The sequence below is a fragment of the Bufo gargarizans genome, chromosome 3, assembly GCF_014858855.1.
Source record: "Bufo gargarizans isolate SCDJY-AF-19 chromosome 3, ASM1485885v1, whole genome shotgun sequence".
In the NCBI taxonomy this organism is placed as follows: Eukaryota; Metazoa; Chordata; class Amphibia; order Anura; family Bufonidae; genus Bufo; species Bufo gargarizans.
Window position 1 is genome coordinate 255,688,756 of NC_058082.1, and position 23,394 is coordinate 255,712,149.

Genomic DNA, 23,394 nt, shown 5'->3' on the forward strand with positions numbered 1-23,394 from the left:
TGAAAAGGGGGGTATGTTAGTCGTGTTTTTTTTGTCTTATTTCCTCTGCTGGATTGAAAAATAATGGCCGATAGGAAGGGGTGAAGAAAGAAACGGACATTTCACTGTGTGTTTTTGCTCCGGGTGGAGAAAGGCTTTGTGCAGCTTCATAGATACAACACATACTTTTTTCTAAATCTTTATTTATTAAAACGTGACATTTTTTAACAGTAACAAAGAAAAAAAACATATAAAACAGATTAAAGCTTTCACATCAGGGTTTTACATTCCAGTTTTGAGATTCAGCAGAGGATCTCAAAACCGGGACAAAACTCTTCCGTTTTGTCCCCATTCATTGTCAATGGGGACAAAACGGAACAAACCAGGTCAGTATTCATTCTGTCCCGGTTTTCACCATACACAAAACCGCTGCAAGCTGCGGTTTTGTGTCCGGTCTACGAAACTGAACAAACCAGATTCGACATGTAAGTCAATGGTGCCAGATCAGTTTTTTTTGGTAACAAAAAATAAATAAAAAATGTATCCGGCACTCATTGACAGTGATGGCCAGTTTGCCCGCAAACACATGCGGGCTGCCATCTTAAATCACAAGTCCGGCGATGCACAAGTAAGTCCTTACCTGTGCATGTGCGCGAGCCGGTCTGAAACAAATGCGGTCACCGGAAGCAGGCAGTTCCGAGAACAGCAACTGGGGGGCTTCATCGGGCTGTTCTGGGAACTGCCTGCTCCCGGTGACCGCATTTGTTTCAGACCGGCTCGCGGCGCAGGCACAGGTAAGGACTTACCTATGACTTGTGATTTAAGATGGCAGCCCGCATGTGTTCACGGGCGAACACAGCAAACTGGCTATCACTGCTCATTGACTTACAATGATTTTCATGCCGGATCCGGTTTGTTCAGTTTCTGTTTAATACAGCCGGATCTGGACAAAACGGATTAATCTGGAGGCGTTTTATTCAAGTTTGGAGTGCTGGATCTCAAAACCTGAGTAAAAAACGCTGATGTGAAAGTAGCTTAAAACATGTTATAATGAAGTCAACGAGGCAAAAATGCAAAAAACAATTCTGCTTTAAAATGTTAACATCCGACTCCAGTCCAAACCTGAAAACACAGTGTGTCACATCCTAAAAAGAATATACGTTCACTTCCAAGGGTGACATGGCGCAGCCAGTGTGGGTACCAGAATAAAGGGGTATTCTGGTTCAATCAAACCGTTCACCTGTGCAGCAAATGGTAGAAAAAAAGAGCAGAAAGCCTGACGCTGCCGGCCTCCATTTACTGCTCCTGGATTGCTGCTCAGCCGGTGAGTGGCCAGGTGGTATTTACAGCCATTTCCTGCCAAGACAGTCGCAGGAAGTAGAGCGCAGCGAGGATCTGGGCACCACTGAAGTGGCAATTTTATTTATGTTTACACCATTTGCTGCACAGGAGAAATCTTTGATTCGGCTGGTACAGTACTCCCATCTCACCACTAGGATACACTATTACTAATGACAGGGATGCACCAACCTGCAGCTCTCCAGCTGTTGCAAAACTGTAGTTTTACAACAGCTGGAGGGTCGCAGGTTGGGCACCCCTGACTTATGAGATGGGAATACACCTTTAAGGCCACCTGCACACTTTGCAGAATATGTGTGGTTTTTCCACATGGACTCGCATGCAGAAAAAACTGCAACGTTTTACATACCAGCCAAGTGTATTAGATTACACAAATCTCCTGTACACTCTGCAGATTTTTTCTGTGCAGAAATTGATCTGCTGCACGGATTTAAAATAAACAGCATATCAATTACGTTTGTGGTTTTATCTGCTGATTTCACCCTTTTCCATGGATGGGTGAGATCCGCAGCAAAACCACATCAAATCCGCACCAAAAACTGCAATTAGACGTTGCGGATTTTGGGTCCGGATATGCTGCAGAAATGCACATAAATCCGTTCATCCGCTCCCCTTAGGTGGCCTAATTGTGCAGTGTTTCATAAATTATCAGTTTTTGAGGGGAATTTGGCTGTATTTCCATATATCTTTCAAAAAAGACTGGCCCCTGATGTAACAGGGATATGGGTGTTTCAGGTATTTACATACAGTCTGAGATTTTTAAATGTATTTTTGTAGGCCCAAATACCTACCTTACAGATACCCTGCCGCTTGTTGTATTGATGATGAATTATTATATGTCGTCTACAGTACTGATAGACAGCGCGGACCAGCAGCAGGGGAACAGAGAGGAATTTATAGGGGTTATCCAGTAAATTATATTGATGACCTATCCTCAGGATAGGTCACCAATATCAGATCAGCGGGGGTTCGACACCTGGGACCCCCGCTGATCAGCTGGTAGAAGAGGTTTGGCTCTCTGTAAGCACCGTGGCCTCTTCCTAGGCCAGTGACATCACTGTACATCAGCCACATGGCCTAGTTGCAGCGCAGCTCCATAGAAGTGAATGGGGCTGAGCTGCAGTACCAAGTACATTCTCTGCTGTGCCTGGAGGGCTGGATTCAGCTGCACTCCCCAGAGCTCAGAGGAGTGCAGCGGGTCCCTGAAACTGCTGATTCTGAGGATAGCTCATCATTACCTCTACCTGGATAATCCCTTTAAGGTAAATATATTGACAACATATTGGGGGACTTAACATTTTTAACGTTAGAACAGTTTATAAGATCACTTGAGTTTTCAGCCAACTTTTGATATGTCATATCAAAGACATGTCAAAGGTTTTCATCATTAGGGGTCTGAGTGCTCAGACCCCCAGCAATCACTAGAACAAGAAGAGAGAAGTGCTTCCATATTGTGCTGTCTCTTCTCAGTGCAGGAAACGGAACTGAGGCAGGCCCATGGTTCTCGCCCACATCTAGGCTGTTTGGAGACTGATACCTGTGGCGTAGGTGTCGTGTTGCCGTATTGTGGACTGCTTTTGCTGATCCGCAATACACGGGCACCATTCTGTGTGCATTCCGCATCACGGATGCGGACCCATTCATTTCAATGGGTCCGCAAAAAAATAGAACATGTCCTATCTTTTTGCGGAACGGCCGGATCGCGGACACATTAAAGTGAATGGGTCCGCGAGCCGCTGCGTCTGCCCCACGGTCGGTGTTCGTGCATTGTAGCCCGCACTTTGCGGGCCACAGCACGGCCACGGGGTGCACACGTTCGTGTGCAGGAGGCCTTACCCTTGACATCAGTTGGTAGCCAATTAAGCCGCCTGTCAACATGGCTACACTTCCTGTTTCAAAAATGGCTGACCTCTGCACAACCATTACCAAACTGTTCTAAATACTGACTGATATGTATATGGCCTTTTTTACTTTTTTGGCTGGAAACACTCCATATTAAAGGCACATGTACAAATATTGAGATAAAAGAATTAAAATACCCGTGTGTAACTTGAAGCCTGATTGTAGGAACATGCTATGAATAAGAACTAAGACAGGTACATAAGACGGATAGTATTTCTCTTTTCAGTTACAAAATGATGCTTTTGAGGAGTCTCCTTTTAGCTTCAAGACATGCTGCCCTAGTCTTCTTGGTAAACTAGTTTCCTGTGTACACTTTAGGAAAAAACAAAGAAAATAAATTAAATTCATTTTAGGTTAGGATAAGGAAAATAAGAGAGACGGTACTATTATAGTCAGCATTTATAGAGCGAAAATGAGATGAAAGGCTAAATGAAAGCTAAACTGGAGGCGCTGTATTTAGCAACCAAATATCACTGCTTTTATTTTTCTAGCACCACTCTAAAAAAAGAAAAGAAAAGTGATCTGATTGGTTGTCAAAAGAAACACGTCCTTTCCCCTATAAACTAGCACCTCCATTCCTCTTTTGTACTAGAATCATTTTGATCAGTGTACGATCACATGGAGGAGCCGTGCTGTGGTTAGGATGTGTCCGAGTACCATACAAGCCACAGCAGCATCTTATCTAACTATTGAGAACCGCATTAATCGGTCATGGACGCACAGTTTTGCGGTAACCTGCATCCCAACCACAGTGGCTGTACTCTCAGGATAGTTAATCTAAACTGAAGCAAAAGATACTGGAAGGACACCACTGAGTAAAGCCTTATTCACACCTGAGTGTTTTAGTCAGTGATTGTAGCCAAATCCGGGATTGGGGCCTACGTAGAGATAAGATAGAATGGAAAGATCTGCACCTGGTTTGGGCTCACAATCACTAATGGAAATCACTGACCAAGCACTGACTGTGTGAATAAGGGCACATGCACACGACCGTAGGCCGTTTCGTGACCCGCAAAACACGGATAACGGCTATATGTGTTGGCATTTTGCAGAACAGAAGTCCAGCCCCTAAGAGAACAGTTCTATCCTATAATAATAATAGGACATGTTCTATTTCTCGTGAATGGCATTGGGGGACACAGCACCATGGGTATATGCCCAGCTGCCACTAGAAAAGAAAAGTGTTGGCTCCACCCAGATGGGCTATACCCTCTGCTCACACACTAAACCAGACATGCTCAACCTGCGGCCCTCCAGCTGTTGTAAAACTACAACTCTCACAATGCCCTGCTGTAGGCTGATAGCTGTAGGAGGTTAACAATGGCAGTGATCTTATATGGACAAAGAAATCTTGAGCCTAACTTCCAAGAAGGTACCTTAAGCTTAAATGTTTCTCGTCGACAGCCACACAAAATCACCCACTCTCAGGTCCGGACAATTCATACGTCTCCCGTCAGCCACACGCTTATACCTGTTGCCCATCTTTTTCAGGTTATTTAGAATTTTCCACCAAATCGAAGACAAAGAGGAGGAAAATCTTTCCTCCTTAGGAATACCGGAAGTTTGAGAACCATAAAATGTGTCAAACTGTGGATGGAATCCATATGCCCCAAAAAACGTTGACTTCTCAGTGGACTCCTGTCTACAGTTATTAATGGCAAACTCAGCTAACGACAAAAATGAAGACCACTCCTCCTGGTTCTCTGAAACATAACATCTCCAGTAAGTCTTCAGATTCTGATTGGTGCGCTCCGTCTGTCCGTTCGACTGAGGATGAAAAGCCGAAGAAAAGGACAATTGTACTCCCATTCGAGTACAGAACGCTTTCCAGAATCTGGAAACAAACTGAGTCCCCCCAATCAGACAGCACATCAGAGGGAATGCCAAGTAGTTTCACAATGTTATCGACAAACACCTGTGCAAGAGTCTTGGCATTAAGTAGAGCCGGCAATGCTATAAAATAAGCCATTTTTCTAAACCGATCATCTACCACCAGGATCACAGTTTTTCCCGAAGAATTCCCGGCAAATCTGTGATAAAGTCCATGGACAAATGCGTCCAAGGTCTGGACGGGATGGGTAATGGAAGAAGAGATCCAGAAGGCTGAGTATGTGTCATCTTAGCACGAGCACAGGTACAACAGGCTGACACATAGTCCTCAACACACTTACGCAGCCCCAGCCACCAAAATCTGCGCGAAATGAGATCGACAGTGGGTCTACTCCCAGGGTGTCCAGCCAAGACAGTACAGTGATGTTCCTCAAATACCTTATGACGCAAGTCTGAAGGAACAAACAATTTCCCTGGAGGACAAGAGTTCGGTGCGTTCTCTTGGGCCTCTAACACCTTAGCCTAAAGATCAGGATATAGGGCAGATATGACTACCCCTTCAGAAAAAATAGGACTAGGAGCTTTAGAATCACCACCCCTCCAGGAAAGCTGCGCGACAAAGCCTCTGCCTTGACGTTCTTAATCCCAGGGCGGTAGGTGACAATGAAGTTAAATCTGGTGAAAAACAGCGACCATCTGGCCTGCTTTGGATTCAGTTGTTTAGCAGACTCAAGGGAAGCCAGGATTTTGTGATCAGTAATTACCGTAATAGAATGAATTGCTCCTTCCAACCAATGGCGCCATTCTTCAAAAGCCAACTTAATGGCCAGCAAATCCCTATTATCTACGTCATAATTTCTTTCAGCAGTCAAGAGTTTTTTAGAGAAACAAAGCACACGGGCACCTGAGGGACTGTGACATGAAGGCTACTTCCTGGGAGGACAAACTGTCCAGTCTCCACATCACCCTGTCCGTGTTGTCCTAGTTCGGCTGGCTGGTCAATCACACCAAGTCCTCCCTGGTTCCCAGTCTGAGGATGGAATTCCTAGGCGTGGTCCTCGACGCTCGCCTTGGACGAGTTTTCCTCCCTCAGGACAAGGTAGTGGCTCTCCAGTCAGAGGTGTCTCATCTCCTCTGCCCATCAGGGCATGCATGCGTGTTCTGAACCGGATGGTTGCAGTCTGTCCCCTTAGGTCCTCCGGGACTTGCTCTGGTGGCTGAACCCACTAACTGTCTCCCTCGGCAGATCCTTCCTTCCCCTCCGTTGGCAGATGATGTCCACAGATGCCAGCCTGACAGGTTGGGGGGCAGTCTTCGGGTCTCTCTCGGCCCAGGGTCAGTGGTTGATGCGGGATTAATATCCTGGAACTCAGATCAATATCCTGGAACTCAGGACCATTTACCTAGCTTTGGGATGTCTGTGTCCCCCAATGCTATTCACGAGAAAAATAGATTTTTGTACTTACTGTAAAATCCTTTTCTCGTTTGATGCATTGGGGAACACAGATCCCACCCTTGTTGTTTTTTTCTTCGTTCAGGTTCTCCAGATTTCCCAGAACCCTTTGACAATGGTCTTTTTTCTGGTTTAGGACATGTTGGCTTCACCAATCGTCAAGTTTTTTGATGCTCTTACTGCTTTCGGTTCAACCGGTTAGTTGAGTGTCTGAGCAGAGGGTATAGCCCATCTGGGTGGAGCCAACACTTTTCATTTCTAGTGTCGGCCTCTTAGTGGCAGCTTGGCATATACCCATGGTGCTGTGTCCCCCAATGCATCCAACGAGAAAACGAGATTTTTGTATAACTTACCAGTAAAATCTCTTTCTCGCTCTTTCCTTGGGGGACACAGAAGACCTTGGGTATAGCTCATCTCCCTAGGAGGCGTGACACTAAGTGAAAACTGTTAAGCCCCTCCTCCATCAGCTATACCCTCAGCCTGGAGAGAGAGACTGCCAGTTGCGTGTCCAAGTAGTAAGAAAAGGCAAAGTCCAACCAGTGGAAACAACAAGCCAACTACCCAACGGGTAAACAAAACTCGGAAACCGTGCAGAAAAAAACCAATGAATGGGTGGGTGCTGTGTCCCCCAAGGAAAGAGCGAGAAAGAGATTTTACTGGTAAGTTATACAAAAATCTCGTTTTCTCGCCCAATTTCCTTGGGGGACACAGAAGACCTTGGGACGTTCAAAAGCAGTCCAAGAGGGGAGGGACCACAGCACCAAGGCGAAGCACCCGAAGGCAGCAAGGAAATGCCACCTGCAAAAACCAGGCGGCCCAAGGCAGCAACCGCCGCCGAAGCCAGAGTACGCACCCAGGAAAACCTGGTAAAGAGTGCAAGGAAGACCGTGGCCACCCTGCACAATGACATGGCTGAAGCCCATGCCTCCCGCCCCGGAGGCACCAACCGCTCTGGTGAAATGAACGGTGACACCATAAAAACAGAGCCCTGCCCTTGAGCAGTAACCACAGCAATAGCCATGTGGTTAAGCGGAGGAAAGCACCCAGGAGCCGTGAACCTTGGCGCGGACCTCCTGGAAACAAGAGACCGAGCGTCGACAAGAGTCGGAGATGTCCAAGCAAAAAACTGCAGACACTTCAAGTAACAGAGTCCCAGTCGCAGGTCCAGGCCAGACTGGAGAAGACCGAATCACGGGAAGAGAAAGGCAGAATTGGGTGAATGCCCAGCTTCCTAAAGAACCCCAGGGAAGACCCTAAGTCAGACAACAGAACCTGGACGAAGCACGGCCGGGAGCGAACACTAGTGTGCTCGCTGGACTCGTCTGGGCAGACGGGAGAAAATCCAATGCGAGTAAGCGCAAATCAGTGACACGGCAAAAAGGTTGGGAAAACTGGTCCCGTCGGCCCCCGAGCAACGCCGTCCCGAATCCACGCGGAGTGGGGGAGCAGATGGACAAACGGAAGGAACCGAAAGGGACCCGGCCAGTTTCCAACAGACTCCAGGACAAGTCGGGCTAAAGTCCTTGTCGTTGTAGCCACCACAGGAAGGTGTTCTACAGACCCGAAGAGGGGGCTTGAAGGGTAATCTTGACAGAAGAAAGTAGGCACGCCAGGTTACCGAGAAGGTAAAGTCCAAGCAGGACCAGCGCCCAGAATGGTAAAAGTAATCTGCACCCAGCGGGAGGACAGAATGCGGCAAACCCAGTAATAGGCACACAGCTAGTACAGCCAGTGTGAACAATGGAGACAGTACGAGGTCATAAGGAACACCGGGACCATCCATATGAACAACCATGGTCTCCCCAGGGGGGAGGGCAGTGAAGGAACAGCCCCTGAAGCCTGGCCGGGGCAGAAGCCACATCGGAGTGAAACTGACCCAGGAGAAGCCAAAACAGAGCCGTCGAGAGAAAAAATAGCCGAGAAGACGGATGACACCCTCCAACCGCAAGGAGGAGTGGGCAACAGGGAAGCCACAGGACCGCTCAAAAAGCAGAACTCCGCTACTCCGAGATGTCCGGCTCACCAATTCGCAGAAGGCGAATACCCTAACGAATCGAAAGTGGAGGTCCCTGACCTCGGTAATCGAGCAACCAAGAGAAGTTGGGCGACCTGCTCGAAAAGAGCGGCTAGAACCTGGTAGCAAAACAAACTGAAGCACGGAGGGTGCCAACAGGAAGGACTCAAACCAAAACGCATCCAAGAGGAGGAATGGCAACAGGCGAGGGAACCGTAATCCGGCCAGAGCCAACGTAGACTGCGAGGGACGCTGGAGACAGCACTCTCGACCATGTGACCGCTTGCGCTGGGAAGCAATGCCACAGGGTAACTAATGGGTACGCATCCAGGAACCACAAACACTCCCCAGACGGAAGGGCCAACGAATATGGTGGATACCGTCACAACGAAAACACCAAACATACCCTCCGAACAGAGAACGGATACCACCCAGCTCGCTGCAGTAGAGAACAATAGAGCCCGTCCAGGCCAGGTGAACAGAAAGATCTCCTCAGAGAAGAGTGCCAGGCCGGCGGCAATCACCGTATCCCAAGAGAAAAACGACAAGTCGCAGGAAGAATGGAGGCATACGTACAAGCAGCCCCATAAGCAGTGAGAAAGGGGGAACATGTATATGGCCGGCAGTGGATTTAGTGAGTTGCAAGCATCCCACCATGGAAGGGGGTCCTGCACGCGGCCAGCAACTTATCAGCGAGAGAACGACCCCAGTCAGTGAGGGTGTATGCATGGCGCTTGAGGGAAGAAGGCATGCCCAAGGCCGGCAGCGAATCCAATGAGAATGCAGCATACCGCCTATGGAAGGGGGTAATGCACACGGCCGGCTGCCCAGCACCATAACCAATGAAGTGCAGTATTCCGCCTAGAGGAAGGGGGTCATGCACAAGACCGGCAGCGAATCCAGTGAGTGCAGCATTCCGCCCCTGGAAGGGGGTCATGCACAAGACCGGCAGCGAATCCAGTGAGTGCAGCATTCCGCCTATGGAAGGGGGTCATGCACAAGACCGGCAGCGAATCCAACGAGTGCAGCGTTCTCGTGCACATGGCCAACACCGTATTCGGTGAGAGTGCAGTATTCCACCTAAGCGGGGGGTCATGCACCAGGCAAGCCTGCAGCCCGAGAGAGTGCAGTATCCCGCCTAGGAAGGGGTTGTCTGCACATGGCAATTACCATAGCTGGAGGGCGCATGCACTTGGCCAGCGCTGCATCCCGGAGAGGGCTAAAGAAGGGAAGCATGCACCAGCCGGGGAGTGCGACACCATGCCGCTCATGGAAGGAGCACGCATACAGGCGGCGCTACTGAGATAAGGCTGCAGCGTCCTGCGCAGCGCACAAGAAATCCATTAGCTTAACCATGTTATGCATTCCCAAATAAAAAACAGCCTCACTGAGGCAGAAAGAAGTGCCACCATACAGGTGCCCAGCATAGAAGTAGAGGGGGGGGCGCGCCAGCCATATAGGCCCATCAGCCGAGCAAAACAAACAGAAGCACGGGGGCCGGTACCCGAAGGGTTAACAGCCACCAACCTGGAAGGGAGGAGGAGGAGGCGCCGCGATCCCCTGGGGGCGGGGAACCTCCAGGCGGGAAGAATTTGCGCCCGGAGAAGTTCCCGCCCCCTCCAACAGAGGCCGGAAGTTTGCGGCCTAGCAGGCCGTGAAGCCGGGGCCTAAATTTTCTGCGGCACCCGGCTGACCGGGGCCGCACAGGAAACCGGAGCGGACTGCCTGGACAAACCGGCCGCGGAAGCCCACCCCGCGGACCGGAAGTCAGGGGCCCGGGTGGAGCGCCGGAATGCGGCCCAGTAGGCCCGAAGCCTGGACCAAAATTTACGGCGCCCGGCCGGCCGGAAGTCGCCGACAGCCGGCCGGAATCGTTGGAGCATCGTGCTCAAGCCAATGCCGGCCGCGGGAGTCTACCCCGCAGGCCGGAACAGTCGGGGGCCGGGAGAGTGCGGCCCAGCTCGGAGGTGCGGCCCAGCAGGCCGGGAAGAAGCGCCGGAGGTGCGGTCGCCCAAGCAGCACTGCCTTCAGGAAAAGGCCCCCGGTCCAGAGCAGCGCATCGGTGAGGGGATGGGGGGATCCTGAGACCGGGTGCCCGTGAGGATGTGAGCACAGCGTTCCAGGAGGGACGCTGATAAGTGAAGGGAGGCGATGTGGCTGCCTATTCGCAGCATTCTGCTGCTAAAATGTCCCATGAGGGCCAGAAGGGAGGAGAGGGAGCAGGGAGTGGAATGTCGCCCCGCAGCACCCCAGGGGCCAGCCTAGGTCCAGCAGTGACCGAAGGGTCCAAGTATGGGGGGTCAGGCACGCAGGAGACCAGGGTGGGGGGTGGGGGACGTAGGGCTGGAGAAGCCACTCTCTCACCATAGTCGTCTTCACCCTCGGTCCATTCCAGCAGGGTCGCCCCTTCAGCTACTGGCACCGTAGTGGCAGGACGCTGGGAGAGGGACTTGGCGTGCGGGCGACCCTTGCGCTGGCGGGATGTAGGGGAGCTGGGCTGCCCTGATCCACCTTGTCTTCTGTGGGGGAGGCAGCAGTGCGGGTGACCGGCACTGGCGCAGCTCAACCCCGGGAGAAACAGAGAGGTCTAGTGCGACTCTGTTGTCCCTGATGATCTGGAACAAAAAGAAAGAAAAAGAAAAAAGTAAAAATCAAAATTTAAACAAGGAGAAAACAGCCCTGCAGTAGCAGGGAGTGTCTTGCCTCCTTGGACACTAAGCAAAAACTGGCAGTCTCTCTCTCCAGGCTGAGGGTATAGCTGTAGGGGAGGGGCTTAACAGTTTTCACTTAGTGTCACGCCTCCTAGGGAGATGAGCTATACCCAAGGTCTTCTGTGTCCCCCAAGGAAATTGGGCGAGAAAAGGATTTTACGCGGAGATGCGGAACGGACATAAGAATGCAGACAGCACACAGTATGCTGTCTGCATCTTTTGCAGCCCCATTGAAGTAAACGGGCCACATCCATCTATCAAAAATTGTGCATGAGCTCTGAGGCATAAGGTTGAGGTCCTGCAAGTGTTCCACTGCCTCCAACCATATCTATCTGGCCACAGTACACCTGCAGGATATGCACAAAATATGGCTAGACAAGGTCAGAAGATGACAAAATAACATATCAATAAGCAGCAATAACAAATACAAAGAACCACACGTGCCGGACTTTCTGCACATCCTTATTATTAATGGCACGTGGAGTGTTTTCTACTTTAAAAATACGGATGACATCCATGTGCATTCCGTATTTTGTGGAACGGAACAGCTGGCCCCTAATAGAACAGTACTATCCTTGTCCGTAATGTAGACAATAATAGCACATGTTCTATTTTTTTCCAGAACGGAAATACAGAGATACGGAAATGGAGTAACTTCCATTTTTTTGCGGACCCATTGAAATGAATGGTTCTGCATACAGTCCGCAAAAAAAAACAAAAAAAAAAACGGAACAGACATGGAAAGAAAATACGTTCGTGTACATGAGCCCTTAATCAGCGGTACCCTTCCAGTATCTTTTGGCTCATTTTAGATTGAACATCCTGATCAAAAAAGATTGGCCCTGTCTTTCTATAGGTGTCTAAATAAAGATTATGTATATATTTGTGGTATACTGTATTTTGGGTGTGCACAGTTCTTTGTAGTGTGTTTCTTAGGAGTCAGAGTGTTCAATCTAGGACTCTCAGGTCTTTTGCTGTAAGTGAAGTGAGATGAATAATATATATATATAGTTTACTATACCATGCACTTGTTCTTTTAGGACTTCTGCCATTAAACCTTGGGGAAGAGGACCCTGTGAAAAACAATCATATGATATAAATAGGTAAAATCTTGCTACCACTATTTTGCTTAAAATTTTTTAAAACATTTCCTATGAAAAACATGCAACGATTTTTGCTCCAATGCCAAAAACCGTACATCGTTGGTATGTAGCAAATTTATTATGTGTCTCTACACTTTTTTTTGCACCTTTCTGAAAAGTACTAATAATGCCATACACCATCTGCTGGCGCAAAACAATGTGTAAAGTACACCAGTTATGAGGTGGCTTAAAACGAACCTGTCCCCACAAAATGCAAAGCAATCTGCAGACAGCATGTTATAGAGCAGGAGGAGCTGAAATAAAATAAATTCAGTAAAACGTATACTTTCTATACTTATGACCACGCAGAGTACAGTTAGCAGTGACTGACAGCTATCTTTGTGTACAACCCAAGTCCCCTTTCACACGAGCGAATTTTCCGCACGGGAAGTGAATGAATAGCACCCGCACTGAATAATGACCCATTCATTTCAATAGGTCTGTGTACATGAGCAGGTTTTTTTCACGCATCAGTTCTATATTCTGCGTTTTTCGCGCAGCCCTGACCCTATAGAAGTGAATGGGGCTTCAGAGAAAAACGCATTGCATCTGGAAGCAAGTGCGGGTATGATGCGTTTTTCACTGATGGTTGCCGAGATGTTGTTTGTAAACCTTCCGTTTTTTAGCACGCGCGTGAAAAATGCATCAAAACGCATTGCACTCGCGGGGAAAAAACTGAACAACTGAAAGCAATCGCAGACAAAACTGACTGAGCTTGCTTGCAAAATGGTGCGAGTTTCACTGAACGCACCCTGAACGCATCCGGAGCCAATCCGTCACACTCGTGTGAAATAGGGCCTAAAGGGCCTTTTACATGGACAACTAATCAGGTAAATTACCTGGGATGAGTGTTCGTATAAATGCTCGGTCATGGGGTGATCGTGTTCCTCTGCTGGCACCAAAAATCACAGTTTCTGGGCAGCAGATTGGGCTGTGTATATAGCGGTCTGCTGCCCAGGAACAATGATCTTCTATGAGCACATGGGATTGCTCTAGTAATCGCTAGTCTCTATACAGCCCCTATATGAATGCAGCCCTCATCTCCAATGACGATCAGGCAATTATCAGAAACATCTGGTTCGTTTCCAATAATTGCCTGACACATCGGTCCATGTAAAAAGACCTCCCCAGAGTACAAATGAGATCAGAGAGGGTCTGAAATGTATAAATTATGTTTTACTGAATATTTTTACTCAGCTCCTCCTGCCCTATAACCTGCTGCCTGCAGATTGCATTGCCTTTTGTGGTGACAGGTTCTCTTTAAGGAACTGAAGATGCCACTTGTGGTGGTCTGACTTGGTGTGGTATTACTCATTTTGGTGGGCATGATTACTGCCATTTACTTTTCTATTTTGTTAATCTACTACTTGTATTGCATGTAAATCGGCCTACATTGCCTTTGCATAAGCAGCTATACTCATGGCTATACGGGTTGTGCCATGGCTACATTACCACCTATTTACTTAGGCATTTGCACTTCATCACATAACTGATTTGTTTTTAACAATTTTTGTGTCTGCTAATTATGTTGAGAAGTATTTGTTAAGACAATAAGATGAACTAGTTAACCAAGACTACTGTGTGATTATAATATCTTTTACTATCTAACCTCATATATCCATATTGGTTTTGCTAATAATTGTCTGGATGGCAAAATAAATTCCTAACATACGGACTTGGTCCAATTTGGTAAACAGAGTGAAAATATAAGAAATTATTATTATTATTATTATATAAAAATAGGAAGAAAATAAAGGCTTGGTTAAGGATCTGGTCGAGGTGGACTTCTCCCTAAATGTCTCTCTCTTGACAGGACACCGTACAGGGTGGGATTGTAATGGTTGGGTTGATTTTTCTAACTATAATTAATAATTGATATAATTATGTGTAGTTTATGTAATAAAAAAAGAGAAGATTAATAGATATTTTGATCAATTTACATATTACTTACTGTGTGACCCTGGATTGCTTGGTGACATATAAGGTGGAAGAGGTGAGGCAGCAGCCTGAAAAACAAATGTTGGTAAAATGATGAAACATTGCATGAGTGTTCAAGTATAATTCACATTGCTATAGAGGACCTGATAGTCCTCCTGGCATTCCTCTTTTAATAAATCATTGTATTCCCTATAAGAATTCTGAAGCCTCTTTTTTAGAACCCTGGCCCGGATTTACTAATGTGTATGTATCTAGAACCTGTCAAAAAAAAGTGGTGCAAATTGGCCCAGTTTGGGGCAGATTTATCAAAACTGTTGCAAAGGAAAACTGGCTTAGTTGCCAATATCAACCAATCACATTTCACCTTTCATTTTCCAAGCAGCTTTGAAAAATGAAAGGTGAAATCTGATTGGTTGCTATAGGCAACCAAGCCAGTTTTCCTTTACACTGATTTTGATAAATCTGCCCATTTGTGTTTCTCCGATTTCTATCCACTCAATCGAAGAGCCGATATTTTGTGGGCTAAGTGGAGACACTTTTTTATTCCTCCTAGAAATGCTCAAGATGAATTGACAAGTAGGGGAGGTATCCCTACATAGTCCTGCCAGTTGTCTTTTTTCCCCTTGCTTTCTGGAGCAATAACTTTTTTTTTTTTTTTACATGGCCATACGAGGACTTTTGCTGAATTATTTGCACTTTCCAATGGCACCATTTAATATAGCATAGGATGTAGTGGGAAAAAAATTCCAATTGGGGTTTAGGCTACTTTCACACTAGGGTTCGATCGGATCCGTTCTGAACGGATCCGATCATAATAATGCAGACGGAGGCTCCGTTCAGAACGGATCCGTCTGCATTATTTTAGCATATAACAGTTAAGTGTGAAAATAGCCTCGTACGGATCCGTCCAGACTTTCAATGTAAAGTCAATGGGGGACGGATCCGCCTGAAGATTGAGCCATATTGTGGCATCTTCAAACGGATCCGTCCCCATTGACTTACATTGTAAGTCTGGACGGATCCGCACGGCCAGGCGGACACCCGAACGCTGCAAGCAGTGTTCAGCTGTCCGCCTGTCCGTGCGGAGGCGAGCGGAGCAGAGGCTGAACGCCGCCAGACTGATGCAGTCTGAGCGGATCCGCTCCATTCAGACTGCATCAGGGCTGGACGGCTGCGTTCGGGTCCGCTCGTGAGCCCCTTCAAACGGAGCTCACGAGCGGACCGACGAACGCTAGTGTGAAAGTAGCCTTAACTGGAAAAAAAAATTCCATAGTTTTATGAGTTTTATTTTTATGATGTTTCCTATGTGGTAAAAACAGACCTGTTGATTCATTCGGGTCAGTACAATTACAGCATTTCTATAGTTTTTCTTGTTTTAATACTTTAAAAATACCTTTGAAAAAAAAAATGTATTTGCAAGCGACCAAAAAAATAGCACATCAGCCATTTTATCCTATTATGCCATTCACCGTATTGAATAAATATTTATATATTTTAATAGTACGGAGGAACTGGGTGAGTTTTTATATTTTAAAAATATATTTTTTTTTACACTTCTTTTAAGTCCTTCTAGGGGACTTTAACATGCGATCTTCTGATTGCTTTTCCAATAGACGGCAATGATTTAACATCGCAGCTTATGGGAGACTCACTATGTGTATCTTAGGGGTTAAAATGTCCATGATCAGCATTATTGCGGATCACGGACACTGTCTCTAGGTGTATGTTGTGCAAAACAGCAGGCACCCAGCGACTATGGTGCCTGCTTGACTCCTGAGTGGGAGCCATCTTCAAATCCCAAACTTATGTTGTACATGTATGGCACAAGTCCTGAAGGGGTTAAAGTCCACTCAGTTTGCCATACTCACCAAAGTCCAGGAAGCTTATTTTACATGGTGCGCTCTGCATATTGTAGACTTATTTCTGTGCCTTTTTTTGACATGAAAGGGGAAAGAAGTAGTCAATGGGGACTATATGCTTGACCCAATACTATCTAAAACAGCTTTGCACCGCGGTAGTGCAGCTGCACTATTTATTTTGGGCCTACTATAACAGACATGCCCTGTACTTGGCTGCTTCAGTCAGACGTATGGGCATCAAATGGAGCAGCAGGGAATATGCTAGACCACCGCTGTAATCAAACTCCTCCTTACTACGGTTGTGCAGTGAAGAATGGGGGCTCAGCACATCCCTTCTACTGACTGGTGGGAATACCAGTGGTGGGGCGCCAAGCAATCTGACATTTGTAATCTACCATATGGACACATGATAAATGTTCTTTGTAGGAAAACCCATTTAACACCCGAGTATATAAAACAGTTAAAGCAATCAGGTGAAGTGATCTGACCCACTGCTTAAAGGGAGTCTATCACCACAATTTGCCCTTATAGACCACTTACATATCACTGTAGCATAACTATAGATCAGTCAAATGATACCTTTGTCTTTTTGTTTGGATGTTCACCAGGGGCAAAAACAGAGTTGTATTCATATGTAAATAAGGGCTCGCAAGTGCCCAGGGGTGGCGTTCGGGCTGTAAGTGCCCAGGCCGTTCTGCCTTCTTCTCACATAACCCCTCCCCAGCCTGTTGCTTGGCCTGCCCTGTAAGCCTCTTAAGTCATCCAGTGTAGTGGCCGAGATCCCGCTGGCGCATGCACACTGCATGGAACGATGCTGCTGCCCACAATGGTCATCACAGTGCGCATGCGCCGGCGGGATCTTGGCCAGTACACGTGATGAGGCTTACAGGGCGGGCCAAGCAACAGGCTCGGGAGGGGTTATGTGAGAAGAAGGCAGAGCGGCCTGGGCACTTACAGCCCGAACGCTGCCCCTGGGCACTTGCAAGCCCTCATTTACATATGAATAAAACTCCGTTTTGCCCCTGGTGAACATCCAAACAAAAAAACAGAGGTACCATTTCACTAATCTATAGTTATGCTACAGCGCTATGTAAGTGGTCTATAAGGGCAAATTGTGGTGACAGACTCCCTTTAAGGCTTATGCCTAAAATAATAGATCAAGTATTTCACAATTGTCAAATATTAAAAATAACTTACTGAATGTTGCTGAGCACGAGAAGAGCTTCGTTCTAAGCCAAACGAATCACTACAGTCCATAGAAAAAGATGAGTTTAAGCTGCTGATTACTCTCCTGGGTTTCTTTGATGTTGAAACTAAAGATTCATGACTTAGCAATCGTTTGGCTCTAAGTGATCCTGGAGAATTACCTAATGAAGAATAAGCAGTTTTTGATAATTCAATTTGGGCTGAATTGACTGGCTGCGGTCCATTTTTGGTTAGATTTCTAAACAGACTTTCAAAATCCCCATTTTTACTGTGACCTCCAGAAAATGCAGAGATGGAATTTCTTCTGGTCAGAGTGCTCGTTCTTTCCGGTGGTTGCTTAATATGGTCCTTATAACTAGCAACGTTTCTATCAACTTCCTTCTGGCTGTCAGTGGTCATTGACTTTCTTGGGCTTTTTGATTCTTCGCTCATATTGCAGTTAGGTTTGGCAATTATTTGTTTAGGACTGTGTAACATGGAAATCCCAGAAATTACGTTTTTTCTGCTCAGGGAATGAAGGTGTTTAGAGTCTTTGCAGTATGGAGATTGGGCTATGGCAATATCTATATGGCTTTTGTTGGTTCTACTCTTACTTGGACTGATGCACATTTTAAATGAGGGCGAAGATGTTCCCGAGCTGTATCTAAGAGACATAGCACCATTAATTTCCATTTCCTGTTGGCTTTGAAAGGGACTGTCCTTGTGTATGGTCTGACTATCTAAGATACATTGAAAGGGCTTACTAGCATTGTTCTGAAAGTCAACGTGAGGTGGGACTGCGGCAGCTGGTCTGTCATATTTGCATAGCTTCGAAAATAAACTCAACTGTGTGGAAACATAAGTCTTAGGAGCAATCGCAGTTTCCTCTGAACTGGGTGCAGGGCGTATTGTGTACGTCCTATCAAAAGACCTGGACATGCTTCTGTTAACCATTTTCATTTCTAATATTTTCTTACGCAAAATGAGGCGCTTGTAATGCCGGACAATATTATCAGCTACTTGGTTTTTCACTTGAAAATCCAATAGGCTGCAGAGGTTCTCAATCATTTGTGGATAATAATCCCCAAGAGTCTTATTCCCTGGTTCAGAGTAGCTTGCTTCTTCATTGTCTGAAGATCCACTACCATCTTCTTGACAGACAGCGTACTTTCCCGAAGAGTCTGAAAAACATTCTTTGTTGTTCCGCTCCATAAATCTCTTCATTTGTTCGTAAATGGTGATGTTGACTGGCAAAGCAACAGGCATGTTCTTTCTCATAACGCGCAAGCCACTATTTCGTGGTGATATTTCTTTGTGTTCTGGAAAATAGCAAAAGCGGAATGTTAATTTAAAGGAGCTGTCCAACCCCTTGAAATTGTTTATGAAAAACTTACACTGATCCAACCCCACACCCGTTTCCCAGATCCCACTCTGGTCATGACAATAACATGTTACTGCAGCCAATTACTGGCTGCAGCTATAACCAGTGATGGTCAGTTCGCATTGTTCGCCAGCGAACACATGTGGGCTGCCATCTTTAGTAAGGTAGACTCACCCCTCCGGCGATGCACAGGTCAGCCCTTACCTGTGTCGGGAGCCGGTCTGAAATCAAATGGGGTCACCGGTGTGGCGAAACCAACCTCGCCACTGGGTTTTGGAGGGGCCTGGCTACCAGCCTCTTGCCTCAGGATTATGGCCCATACTAACTTTAAAGGAGAAGACAGACCGGCCGCACAGCTTAAATCTGTCTTTGGAATTGTATTGTATGTTATGTGAGGGTAGCCAGATAGCTAATTTTATTGTATTCGTGTAGTCTGAGTGCCATTCACCTAATAATATGCACTCAGACTTGAGCTATCTGGGGATATGTTAAATGTCTGTGTTTACTGTAAGGGTTGTGACATTGTATGTTTAAATGGTGATTTCTGTCCTGTTGTCCCCACATGTCTATTGGTGATTTCCCTTTGTCCTGAGAGATAATTGAATTACTCCTCGGGTGTCTCCAGGGCAGAGAGGAGGAAACCATGATTCATTGTGTCTGTGTATCCTGAATTGCTGCATATCTGTCCTGTGTCACAGTCTTCCATCTGGTCCCCTAGGGGAGTGTCCACCAGATGGGGACCTGCATAAATACAGGCGGGTAGCCCTCAATAAAGAATGCCTGCTTTATCCTTCATCATGTTGAGGCTGGTGTTTGGGTAACTGATCGACACTGGGGGATTGCTATATGCTGAAGATTTGCTATACTCCCCTGGCTATAACTACTAGCTCTTGTAAGAGCTGTTCCTGCTCTCTGGATTTAGGAGAGGTTCACCCACTGGAGCCTTGTCGTAGGTCCAGGGTGGGTAGGAGACGGCGAGACCTCAACCAAGCTTCGGCGGTTCGTGGGGTCTGCAGTGTGTACGGTGTCAAGTGGAGTGCTTGGAGTCAAAGGAAAGCACTAGGAGCATCTATCGACGGAGGTACCCGGTCGGGGTGCCAGGAGATCCGTTACAACCGGGAGCAGGCAATTCCGAGAACAGCCGCCAGAGGCCTTCATCGGACTGTTCTCAGAAATGCCTGCTCCCGGTGACTGCATTTAATTTCAGACCGGTTCCCGGCACAGGTAAGGACTTACCTGTGCATCGCCGGATGGGTGAGTCTACCTTACTAAAGATGGCAGCCCGCATGTGTTCGCTGGCGAACACTGCGAACTGACCATCACTGGCTATCACCACTGCAGTCTTCGACACAATATCACAGGAGGCAAAGATACAGAGTCAACCCAAAAACAAAACCAATAACCCCAAAGAAAAGTGGGAGACACATATATAAAATATATGTAATTTATTAAGACATGATCACATAACAAACAATATATGAGACATAAGGCACAAGTGTACAGGAGGGGGGGAGACCTCATGTAAGGAGGTCAGATACAACCTCTCTCCCAAACACCCAACTGGCAGGGAAAAAGATGTCACAGCCCTAGGTATACATCAGCATGAAAATTGTGAGAACTGTAGGTTCACTCAAAGTAACATGTACTGGTATGTATGTTGCATGCACAGAAAGATAAATGAAAAAATGTACAAATAGCACAAGGCAAACTAGCCCACCCAAAAACCTGGGATGGCCGCATAAGATATGCACATAGCCATTGTACTGTACAATACAGACAGAGGCAAGTGTGCCAAGTACAGGTGGTAATAGAGATATAAAAAAAAAAAAATTAACAACTAACTGAGCAAAACAACAAAACATGTATTACCCATGATATGCTGGACCCAGAGCGTGTGACCAAAGGCTGCACCTCGACGTACGTTTCACCTAGAGAGGCTTCATCAGGTACGTCGAGGTGCAGCCTTTGGTCACACGCTCTGGGTCCAGCATATCATGGGTAATATATGCTTTGCTCAGTTAGTTGTTACATTTCTTTTTATATCTCTATTACCACCTGCACTTGGCACACTTGCCTCTGTCTGCATTGTACAGTTCAATGGCTATGTGCATATCTTATACGGCCATCCCAGGTCTTTGGGTGGGCTAGTTTGCCTTGTGCTATTTGTACATTTTTTTCATTTATCTTTCTGTGCATGCAACATACATACCAGTACATGTTACTTTGAGTGAACCTACAGTTCTCAGAATTTTCATGCTGATGTATACCTAGGGCTGTGACATTTTTTCCCCTGCCAGCTGGGTGTTTGGGAGAGAGGTTCTATCTGACCTCCTTACATGAGGTCTCCCCCCCCTCCTGTACACTTATGTCTCATATATTGTTTGTTATGTGATCATGTCTCAATAAATTACATATATTTTATATGTGTGTCTCCCACTTTTTTTTGGGTTGGCTCAGTATATTATACTAGACCCCAGTGTTATCTACACATTATATGTGAGTTTTTTCTTATAGGTTGGCAAAGATACAGAGACCAGTGAGGGACCCAGAAAGCAATGTCACAGGAGCACTTGGGGGGAGAAATAAAAATAAAAAAAATCTGTAAGGCGGGTACTGCTCATTTTGTTAGTTTACATTTTTTGTATGACATGTCAAAGGTCTGGACAATCTTTAAAATGACTAAACCTAGTACTTTAAACGGTTCTCAAAAGTGTTACCATTATGTTCCATTAGGGCAGTGGTTTGGCCACAAAACGGTTCAACCTGAAGACAGAAATAAAAATTCACATTAAACAGGACATGTAATCTCTCCTGACATGTCTAACTGAATACTTATATACTCCCCATGAAATAACAAGTCTGACGATTTTCAATTTTTTTTTTATTATCTTTTTCTGATAATATAATATTTTTCTAATTTGTCACTGTAGACATATGAGAGGTTTTTATTTTTGTGGGATGAATTGTATTTTTATTAGTAATCCCATTATTCTGACATAGTTTGAGGATATAAACTGTGTGGGACAATACTTTATGGGGTACATTTATCAAAACTAACAGGAAAACTGTCTTAGTTGCCCACAGCAATCCAATCAGAGCTCACCTTTCATTTTTTTAAAGCTCTTTAAGAGAGCGCTTATTGGTTGCTATGGGCAACTGAGACATTCTTCCTGTTCGTTTTGATAAATGAGAGCCTATATGTCAGTACAATTAACAGCCATACCAAATACTGTATGTATAGTTCTATGTTTTACCACTTTTGCACAATAATAGTAGGCCTCGTGCAAAAACAATAGTATTTTATGTCACTGCATTCCAATAGCTAGTACCTATCCATTTTTCTGGGGCTTGTTATAACTATTTCCCCATTTAGATGTGTCAAGTTCCTCTTCAAAAGGTCATCAAATACATATTATCCAGAATAACAAAGAGGTACAAAAGCATCAGAAACAGCAGACAATAGACTATTATAAACACAAGAATGCAAATGCTTACTTCAAAAGTGGTAGACGATTTCTTTTTTGAACATGGTGAGTTAACCACTACCGGTAAATCACAAGATTTCCATTTCCTTGGACTCAAACCTTGACTTTTTCTAACGGATGGCATTTTCTAAAGATAAACACAAGAACACATCGATGAAGTAGGTCATATTCCATTCCATGTCATTAAAAGCAGTTATCAGTCCCTCTCCCAAAGGATCAGTCCCTCAGTGAAAACAAACATACATCAGGTATCACTATGTTTCTGGAGTGCAGAAGGAAACAATACTCCATGAACTCAATTTCAGCATTTATCATGTAGAGAAAACTAATACAAGGCGCTTACTAATGTATTGTGATTGTCCATATTGCCTCCTGTGCTGGCTTCATTCATTTTTCCATCTCTCTGCTCGTTTCCATGTTATGACCACCCTGCAATCCAGCAGCAGTGGTCTTGCTTGCACACTATAGGAAAAACAAACACACAAGCCTATGTGCGCTCCCACAGCCCTGGCCACCAGAGAGGCCGGTGTTTTATCCCATAGTGTGCAAGCACGGCCACCGCTGCTGGATTGCAGGGTGGTCATGGAAATGAGCAGTGGATAATGTGATGGAAAAATGTATGAAGCTAGCAAAGGAGGCAATTTAGATAATCACAATACATTAGTGAGTGGCTTGTATTGTCTGTCCCCTAATTTGGACATATTTAACTGTTATCACTGTCCTCTAGGTGACATAAACAGTTATCTGATCGTACCTTTCTTTCTCATTTCTGTACATTTGATGTTGAATAAACGAAGTTTGAAGATATATGCAAATGAGCTGCAAGTGCCCAGGTGCGTTCCTCTCTGAATGCATGTGCCCATGTTCTCCTGAGAATGCCGTTATCTCTCCACCCATGTTTCAATGTAAGCTAGCCCAGTGCCCTTACATCATGGACTCTGCTCTCTGAAATCCGCATCAGAGCCGGGCCCGGGCATGCGCTGTACACTGCCCACTGTGGGCAGCTGCATCAGTAAACTGACTTCGCACTGACGCGAGCAGAGTCCATGAGGTCTATATCCAGAAGTGTAGTCCCACATGCAGGGGAGGAATACTTATATCCAGAAATGTAGTCCCACATGCAGGGGTAGAATACTTATATCCAGAACTGGAGTCC

At 46.0% G+C, this 23,394-nt stretch overlaps 1 protein-coding gene across 1 annotated transcript in view; it reads right to left on the reverse strand.

Annotated features, from left to right (window-relative positions):
* Window positions 1–3,037: 3,037 nt before the first annotated feature.
* The window catches only part of LOC122933005, a 91,613-nt gene continuing 71,256 nt past the window's right edge, over window positions 3,038–23,394 (reverse strand). The window contains exons 7-12 of the mRNA XM_044287730.1: window positions 22,249–22,365; window positions 21,471–21,516; window positions 17,385–18,691; window positions 14,342–14,396; window positions 12,270–12,321; window positions 3,038–3,552 (exon numbers count right to left, since the gene is read on the reverse strand). Of these exons, the coding sequence (XP_044143665.1) occupies window positions 3,519–3,552; window positions 12,270–12,321; window positions 14,342–14,396; window positions 17,385–18,691; window positions 21,471–21,516; window positions 22,249–22,365 (1,611 nt within the window). The 3' untranslated portion in view covers window positions 3,038–3,518. The remainder of the gene's footprint in view (window positions 3,553–12,269; window positions 12,322–14,341; window positions 14,397–17,384; window positions 18,692–21,470; window positions 21,517–22,248; window positions 22,366–23,394) is intronic.